The sequence below is a fragment of the Ptychodera flava genome, chromosome 20, assembly GCF_041260155.1.
Source record: "Ptychodera flava strain L36383 chromosome 20, AS_Pfla_20210202, whole genome shotgun sequence".
Taxonomy (NCBI): domain Eukaryota; kingdom Metazoa; phylum Hemichordata; class Enteropneusta; family Ptychoderidae; genus Ptychodera; species Ptychodera flava.
Window position 1 is genome coordinate 14890393 of NC_091947.1, and position 9872 is coordinate 14900264.

General features: G+C 37.3%; 1 protein-coding gene across 1 annotated transcript; it reads left to right on the forward strand.

The window, feature by feature from the left end:
- The first annotated feature begins 371 nt into the window (after positions 1-371).
- Positions 372-7706, forward strand: LOC139120125 (uncharacterized). Its single transcript, XM_070684228.1, has 5 exons — positions 372-453; positions 896-2023; positions 3149-3729; positions 4813-5030; positions 5469-7706. Exons 2-5 carry the CDS (start codon positions 922-924, stop codon positions 5536-5538), a joined length of 1971 nt encoding a protein of 656 aa, XP_070540329.1. The 5' UTR covers positions 372-453; positions 896-921; the 3' UTR covers positions 5539-7706.
- The last annotated feature ends 2166 nt before the right edge of the window (positions 7707-9872 follow it).

Below are 9872 nucleotides of genomic sequence, written 5' to 3' on the forward strand. Positions count from 1 at the left end.
ACCAATAGGTTAAGTTACAATATGTTCTCGCTGCATGCAAATATCATAGCAGACCGGTTGTCACCAAAATCTAAAACGTGAATTTACGGAGGTGTACTAGGGATCAGGTCAGATCTATTTGTCATACAAATTCATAAGTTGAAATTTCAGATTCATTTTAAAACAACCGACTTCACTTTTCCCCCTTATCACTACAGGAAAAACTTGATCCTTGACATTGGAGACTTTGTCATTATCTGGTCGCATTGCAGTATCTTCTCGTACTAGTACTTTGCTTTGACGGGTCATTGTGCCTGTACATGTGACCTACTACACTGATCCTCGACAAATACGCATCGCGCATGCTCTCATTAATTCCACCGTAGATTCGACCTCAGCGCACCAGCATCACAGCTCTTGCGTTTTTCCTGTTCTATCTCGGCTTTAACAGTTGTGTAGATTCGGAACTTTCAGGTGAGCTTGAAAGCAAGTCATCAGATTTGCTCAATGACTAAGTTATATTTATCAAAGTTTCGTGAATAACAGTTTCTGCGAGTTTTTAACCAATATAGTTTGACATATTCACTAATATTTCCTTTCAAGTTCCGGGTTGAAAGAAGTTTGCCAAATTCAGGCGAATGAACATCAGAAAAAGAGATAAATTTACACGGAATGTTTTATATAGCACTAGTTAATAGTTGTCCATTCCAAACAGTGATTGATTGAATGCAATTTCAGACGAAATCACTTTCTTTCGTTTTCGCTGCCATCTAGATACCCCTCAAATGCTAAACGATTCTACGAATGAAACTGTACCGACAAGACAACATTAATAAAGAAGCATGAAAAGAAACTGCTGGCAAAGATAATTTATAATTACCATAGATTTCTGACAATCATTATTTACTATTTACAGAGGTCATTAAAGTCTATATAATAAAGATGGCTGAAGCTGCGTCGTCAGACACAAGAGAAATTAAACTGCTGACAGACATCAATGAGCAGATACTGCTGTGTGCAATTTGCATGGAACGTTTCAAGTCTCCTAAAATACTACCTTGTTATCACACTTACTGTGAGCCCTGCCTGACAAAATGGGTAAAAACCAACAATGATCAGTTGATTTGTCCGACCTGCAAGGAATCATGGCCTTTGCCCCGTGGCGGAGTACCTGCTATCGACAATAATCGATTTATGAATGACCTGCTTGAGGTTATCAGTGACGTCAACCCGGGTTCTGAACAGACAAAGGCTGTCTGTGAGGGTTGTGGCAGCAAAGCTATGCATTGGTGTACAGACTGTTGCCAGTTCTTCTGTGAAGAGTGTGTTCGAATTCACCGAACAGTGAGGTCACTGAAAGACCATAAGCTGATGACTGTTGGTGAATACAATGAGAAAATGGCTTCTGAACATTTCAGACTTATTCAGCCTCGATTTTGTGAGAGTCACCCGAACACACAATTAGAATTCTACTGTGACTCGTGTCAAGTACCAACGTGCCTGAAGTGTACAGTGGTTGAGCATAAATCGCCAAAACATGACAATATATCAATAGATACAGCATTGGAGAAGAACATGGCTGTCATGAAGCAGTACAGGCAGCAAGTCGCTCAGAAAGTAAACAATGTACGAAGGGAAAGGGAAAGATTTCGCGACACCGGGAAAGATCTGAAGCAGAAAAAAGTGACTGCCGAATCACAAATTAGAGCGACAGCTCAAAAAGCTATCCAAGAAATTAAAAAACAAGAATCGCTCTTGTTAGCTGACGTTGCCGGCACATATTCACCAAGAAGTAAACAAATCGAGTCCAAAGTAGAACTGATGGACCATAAACTTGTGAGTGCAGAAAGTATGCAGTCATATCTCGATCATCTTTTAACATTTGGTGGCGCTGTTGATATCATGGCAGCAAAGAAGGTAGTGGGTCAACGGATAGGACATGATAATCTGACTGAAATAAGTGATAATGATGAAAGCAGTGAATTGGTTTTTAAAGAAAACAGAAGTTGCTTACAGTTGACACTTGGTCGCGTTGAGGCAAGAGGTATGTAATTGCACTTGAATGACGTTCGCCAGGGCGGAATGGTATTTATTTTATTGTATTAATGGGCGGGGAAGATTGCATCCCTTTAATTTTGTGTCAGAATATCGAGGAATTTTTATACAACTAGTCGGAAAGACATAACCATGTGTCGATTAGAGGGCAGAGGAGAACTTTTGTCACAGGGAGAGGACACTTGGGAGTTCTTGTTATGGGGAGAAGGAGCATTGAGAAGTTTTGGTAGTTGGGAAAGGGAGGGGAAATTGTGGCTGGAAGGCGAAGTTTTTCAAAGCATGATAGGAAGAGTTTTTTTAACAACTGTCCCCTCCAAAATTTTATTTTGCCTCAAATTCTTCTAAATATTTACACCTTTAAAACTGAAAACATATTTTGTAAACATTTCTTGAAATAGACAAGCCAAACTGACGATTTTTACAAATCCCTGCAAAGCAAATATTACAAGTACGAAATAGCTATTTAATATAAAAATTGGCGGAAGTGTTTGAGATAAGGCAAGAGAAAAACGGCAAACACATAAAGAGACCAGTTTATTTTATGATTTCGTTATCCAGATGCAACACTCCCGAGGAAATTTCGATAACAACAACAAAATAACTTTCCAATTTCAAAATATTTGATCACGGCTAGCTTATCATCAAATTTATTGTTTGCAAATCAATCATGTCTCGATATGGCTTCAGTTTATTTTTTAGTAAAGCGAGAATTAGTACTAGAAGAGAAACGATCTTCTCATAATAATTTCATCAACCGATCAGAAAATTTTCTCTATGGGGAAGTAAGGCTACCAACTAATAAGTGTAGAAGACAGACATTTATCAACAGGCCATCACTCATGATTGAAGTAGAATCGTGTTGTTGATATCTCCAGTTTGACATTGTTATTGATATTAGTAAGCAGTTCTATATAATAACTGTCTGTGTATATTTTCTTCGGCCAACACACTGTGTTTGAGACTTGAGTACAAAAGTTATGTCAATGATTAGTGCTAGCATAGACCCTTGGTATAATCTTTTTACATTCACAGCTTTAACAGTTCAAATGTCGATTTCGTAAGTAATAAAACAAACAATAAGTGATATCATGAAATTATTCTCCGCTTGTTTCAGGTATAGAGAATTCAACAGATAAAGAATGTCTGACTTCTCCCTTTAAAGGCTCTTCTTCAAGCGAAAGAAATCAATCTTCCTGCACATTAAGTAAGGAGAAACTGCCAGGAGCGGCCCGACGTAAATACACCATTAATTTAAAAAGAATTCTTTCAAAAAACACCGACGGTGACACGGATGCAGTACGCGAAAAGGTGCAAGGACATTCGGAACGTAAAAGTAAAATTAATACTCTAGATGAGAAGGCAATTCCAAAATCAAGTGAGCACAGCGTTGGTGCTGGCACTCTTGGTGGCCTCTCAAGGAGAGATTGCATCGGAGATAGAGACTGTGGCATATGTCTTGATAAAATGAAGGACCCAAGGACTTTGCCATGCAAACATACATTCTGTAATTCCTGTTTGGATATTTTAGAGAAAGCACAACCAAAATGTCCAGTGTGTAAAGATGTCTATGGAAAAATCACTGGTAACATGCCTAACGGAACAATGAACGCAAGCATAAGTAAGGTGCATCTTCCAGGATACCCAGAACGTGGCTGCATAGAGATTATCTATGATTTTCCAGATGGTGTACAAATGGTAAGACAAATGAGTTTGAATGTTCATCTCGATTAGTGGATGTGGTATTTTAACATATTTTGCCAAAGAGAATGATAGAGAACATCTTTTTCGAGAGGATACTTATTTAAGTACTAGTATTTACTTAAATATATTTCCTTTTTAAGCGCAGGGTGCCATCGTTTTCATTTTGAGTAAATTCCATTCAGCATCCATCCCTCCATTCACAATGTAGCTGTCAACTGCCCTTCTATATATAAATATCACCACCATTTCCTCTTAAGTTTTCCACGGGCTGCCGAAATACAAATAAGAGACAGAGAAATGCTGCATGCCTGTGTTCATCATAACTTCAATGCGTACACTTCCTTCATAAGAGTTGTCGTGTCCTGCTGTGAGTAAAGGGCCCATCAGCTGTTTTAAAGGTGCACGTATGCGTTAGGATCCTCACAGAAACAAAGTGTTTTCATCCACTGTCACACACAGCACTAAATGTCCTTCACTGGAATGACCAGATTTTGATTTGGATGGGAGCATGAAAACTATTTTATACACTTGCCTACTCGGTCATAAAAGAACGTTCTTGTAATGCACCATACAGGCGATTTAATTTTCTTGCTCAGTCATTGTGAGTTGATCCAGACTTCTGAATAATATCAAAATTCTAAGGGAGTTCAAGCATCATCTCTCCCAAAATACCAGTTGCACTTCTTATCAATTTTGCGCTATCTGGTCATAATTCAGTACGAAGAATGTCTTGATTTACATCAAAGAAAAAACAATTTTGAAAGGCGTACACAAGATCAACAGCGAAGAAAGCTAATCATTTAGAGCTATATATATCAACAAACACTGTATAGAACGTGTTGTACGATGTTCTCAGAGTGCAATATGTTTCTTGTACTTACAAGTACTATATCTACATTGATGCGATATGTGTGAAAAAGACATTGATAAGTTCCTAGTATGGGCAATAAAACAAGTCAACCATCAGATTTGTCAAGGGTCTGATCAGTTTAATGTTTGGTTTTCTTCAAATCTGGTTGAAATCAAAGCTGCCTTCGTCACATGATTAACAAAATGGCTGTGCATGTTCTATTACAGAAAGAGCATCCACACCCTGGATGGTCTTACTATGGTACAAATCGTACTGCATACCTACCTAACAATGCTGAAGGCCAGGAAGTCTTAAGATTGTTGAAAATTGCCTTTGATCGTCGACTCACTTTTACGATTGGTTCCTCAGTTACAACTGGTCTCAGAAATACGGTGACCTGGAATGATATCCATCACAAGACAAGCATTTATGGTGGACCTCAGAAGTAAGTTTTAGCATGTAATGAAAGCAGCTACTAATCTTCAAAGCACTTAAATTCAAAACATGAAGCTTTTAACTGCTTTCGTTAAAATTATTTCTATCTGGTAAAAAAAATTGGTATTCTACAAATATTTTAAAATGCTTGCCTACACTCCCCCGGGCATGATATTTTGATATTGCATTTGGTTGACCGCCAGAATAAGTTTTTGTCGGAATATCTATTTTACTTTCTTCATAGCCGCATATAAGGTCTTTCTTCTTGGTCTTGATACTGTATCACATTAAGAAAGGCATGTGTTGACACACTGTGAATGTATTTTATGCTATAACTAACCCAGGGCCACATACATTTTTGATTTCCATCTTGAGAAAGTGTGACCATTTTTAACTGAAAGACATTCTGAAGAATCGAAACTTCAACCATTTCATTGTTCCCTTTCAGTTTTGGTTACCCAGACCCAGACTATCTGAATCAGGTCAAGGAAGAGTTGGCTGCTAAAGGTGTTAAATAAAGATTTGCCATGTAGTTATGGCAAATTAACTACGGACACATTTTACAGTGGACTGCATACATACATACATACATACATACCTACCTACCTACCTACCTACCTACCTACCTACCTACATACATACATACATACATACATACATACATACATACATACATACATACATACATACATACATACATACGAATATCCCTTTCATAAATTCAAAATGTTGATACTGTGGAATAAGATTTTTTTGATACGTCTGTTAGCTTCAGCTTGCAAGACACATAATCTTAAACTATATTTTTCGTCTAGTCCAACTGAGGATAGAAATCAGCGCTGCGGCACAACAAACGCTTTCGGATCAGATAGCAGGAAGTTAAAAATAGAATGGTTCCGACTTTCAGTCCATCTATCCTGTGACTGTAGAAAACATAATTTCTGTAGGTTCGGTGTACAATTACGAACAGTGAATTGATTGCCGTCGATTGCTGCTTGTCACATTTCCCGATGCACCTCTTGTCTTCATCCCATTTTTGCTCACTGCTTCTTTGTCTGTAGTGCGGATCTCTTCAGTCAAAAATGAAAATAAGATAGCAAAACGCGACACCTCATCAGTTTTGCAAGAACTTTGGATGAAAAAGAAACGCATCTTATTTTGTTAAAATAAGAAGTCAGTAAAGAAGGAAAAAAGAATTAAAGAACAGAAGAAATGGATTCCACAGAGTATTCAAATACACAAATATGTTACAGTATTGAAGAATTAGTCTTCAAAGCCATTAGGCATATCTAGTGTTATTATCATAGGTATTAGACAGGTTTGGCTACACGTTTTACGTGAACGTGAACGCGTAACGTCACGAATTTCTGCGATGATGTCATCGACTTGTGCGTACGTTCTCCACGTACACATAGCCGGCGTCGCGTATTTACGTAGTGACAGCTGTTTTCACGTAATTTGTAAACGTGTAAATTTATTGTCATCTTTAGGTATCAAAACATGATATAAACTCTGAATCATTCATGCACGTTGTTAGTTGGATATATGATAGTGACATCCTCAAAGATATTCATGTATTTTCGTTATTTATATGCGAAATTTCTTCGTCGATTCGCGGCATACCGGGTAACCACTGAGCTGTGTCTGTGATGCGGAAATAGACTTAGTCTACGGGAACTCGAGCCGAGCAGAATCATTTCTTGCGCGTGCCACACGAACGGGTCGCGTAACACGTACCCAAACGGATTTTTGCAGGTGAACGTGTACGCCAACGCCAACGTGGATTCTACGCGTTCACGTTCAAGTAAAACGTGTAGCCAAACCTGTCTATTTATGTCACTTTTACGTATGTTTGACTTCTACTAAATCAATAGATTAGTACACTTTTCACAGTTTTCTTAAATTTGAAAAACTCTAATAAGCATGGTGTATTAAGAAAGTGAACATTCGTTTAACCCTTTCAGTGCTGTAAATTTCCTACCAAATTTCAGTGTAACAATTTACCAATCTTTATGAATTTTTCTCCAAGTTTTTGATAAGTTTGGACCAAATGGATATAACGTTTCAATGTCTGCAATTTTTTGACCAAAATTTTGGGAAAAATCTGAAAAAACTTGTCTAGATCTGAAAAAAAAGTTGCTGACTATGTCATTTTCTATAAAAGCAACAAAAGTTGACTTTGGCACTCATAGGGCTAAATGCTAATTTGGTTTCACTTAAAACTTACCCTTTAGATATTCATATTGTGTAAAGTACATCATTTGACATGTAATCTTCCTATATATGCTTTGAAAATCATCTCAATGGGTAAAATATCTGTCTAAACTCGCATCGTCGATTGTTCTGCTATAAGTATGAAATCCAGGCTCTGTGAACGTTCATCTTTAATATGGATAATTCTGATTTGAATTTCATGGGTAAACAATGCTCAGTCTTTTAATTTTCACGACGTAATCACATTTGCCACAATACTCATCAATATAGCCATAAATTATAATTTTAGCAAACAGTGCTTTCCGGATTCTCTTTAAGGCCACTCGGGCATCATGACATTTGAACAAGAATGGTCAAACAAGAAAATGAAGGTAATCTTTGACTTCCTGCTTTTACCCATATAAGACTACACAGCTAATTCCATGGAATGTTTCTGCTTTACTTGCTTTGGAATAAAATCATAGATCAAAAGAATAAATATGAGAAGAGAAGTTGATTTATTTTCTCCTGGTGTGTGACGACTTACGTTTAAGATATCATTTGAGCTAGAGCTGGTTCGGTTTGTTCACTGCAATTTGAATACATGGTGGTAGTATATAACCTCTATTAATGTAATAATCTACATAAATTAATATTTAGGGGTTATTACACGAAGTTTGGGCGATACCGCATCGTATTTGAGCGATGTGTCCGTATTTGACGACTCTCGAAGTTCGATATCGCGCGATGGTCTTTTGTTTGCAAAGCTGGTTTTCACCCAAGTGCTCATGGGTTGAATGAGATTAACAATGGCGGCGATACGAACGCTTCCCTCACATAGAGAGAGAAAAGTAGGCTTTGCGTAAGTTTACAAGCGCGGCTGAGCACATCGTGTACCTAGGCGAAAACGAAGCTCAATTTAAGTTTTGGATTCAAAATCGGCTGTTTTCGGCGCAGAAACTGCGCGCCGTATTTCCGAGGAGCTACCAGCGGTTTTTTTCTATGGCAGTCAGCAGGGCCGCACAACATCGGTAAGACAGCCCTGCCACGCAGAGCTAGGACGTTCTAACGTAAATGCATCATTGTCTATCACATTTTCATGTAAGCCAGTACACTCACACTTACGCTCTAACTTCAATTTTATTGTCATTTCATAGTACGATATCTCCTTTCCTTCTCAAGGTATTTTCGCTGACAGTGTGCAGCGTGAATGAAGTGTATGGCTAGTCGTTACATGACAGTGATCGCGTGGTGTGACAAAATAGTTTTACGGAAGGTGTTGACGGAAGTGACGTCAATTTTGCCTCCTCTCGTCTATTAGCTTCCTCAGTTACGTAACTTCGTCGCTAACAAAATCAACCAGAAATGTAATAAAATAGCCAACCATTAATGTAACAACCTGGAAAACAAATGTAATATACAAATTAGCCGTAAATGTAATAAATCACAACCATACATGTAATAAATTTGAACTTGTATATCATGTGTGATCATTTGTTTATCAATGCCCTGAGTACATAATTCACTATGATAAGACTAATGCAATGTTATTACATATACTTTCCGGAAACTAGGTTTACTTTCCGAAGCACAGAATAGAATACATTAAGAACACTATCAGAAAACGGCGAGATAACGAGAACGTTAGATAAAGGAAGTAGAACAGCAAGTTATGTCAATGATGACATAATAAGGAAGCGTCAAAGTAGCTCGTCAATCTGTGATACCACAAAAAGTTTACAACTGTTGACCAAGAACAAACGATAGAAAAAAATACAACCTTGTAACAGAAAAGTATGATACAAAACATCTTGACGGGAACATATATCTATATTTCAATCTCGTACACACAATACGAACACTTACTTGAACACAGTAGAGCAAAATTAGACATCCTAGCATCCAAAGTGAAGGAACAAGGTGGGACAACAATGTAATACAATCTATCGATTATTCAACACAATTTATTCACTGAAGATAAATATAATTTGAGGCGACTGATGGAGAAAGTATGGCACATTTTCGAAAAACAGCGTTAAAAGATCATATTGTTATACAGTCTCTCCACTCTGGAGTAGAGACTGCACTGACACACAAATTCAAGATGTGTCTCTTGTAACCTCCACAAATGTAATAATCTCCATAAATGTAATATCAACCATAATTGTAATAAAATGCACCCATAAATGTAATATCATCCATAAATGTAACAAAAATCAACTATAAATGTAATAAAAACACCAACCACAATTGTAATAAATGGTAACCATAAATGTTAAAAAATCACCCATAAATGTAATGTACTTGTCAACCATAAATGTAATAAATCTATTTTGTCGTTGCAATTGAGGAATTAGCCCTTAAATATTCATCTTTGTAATAAGTAAAGCAGCTCCACACATTATTCATATCTTAATTGTTTGCGATTAGTGTGTTTTGTACATTTGGAATTGAAAGTGTATTTTACGTTTCCCTATTTTGCTACAAAACTGATTGGCCATGGCGAGACACAGCTGTAATCTGAACGTCAGTGCAGTCTCTACTCCAGAGTGGAGGAGATTGTATAACACTACGATCCTTTAACGCCTTTTTATCGAAATTTGCCGTACTTTCTTAATCAGTTGCCTCAAATTCATCTTATGTGGATAAATTGTGTGGA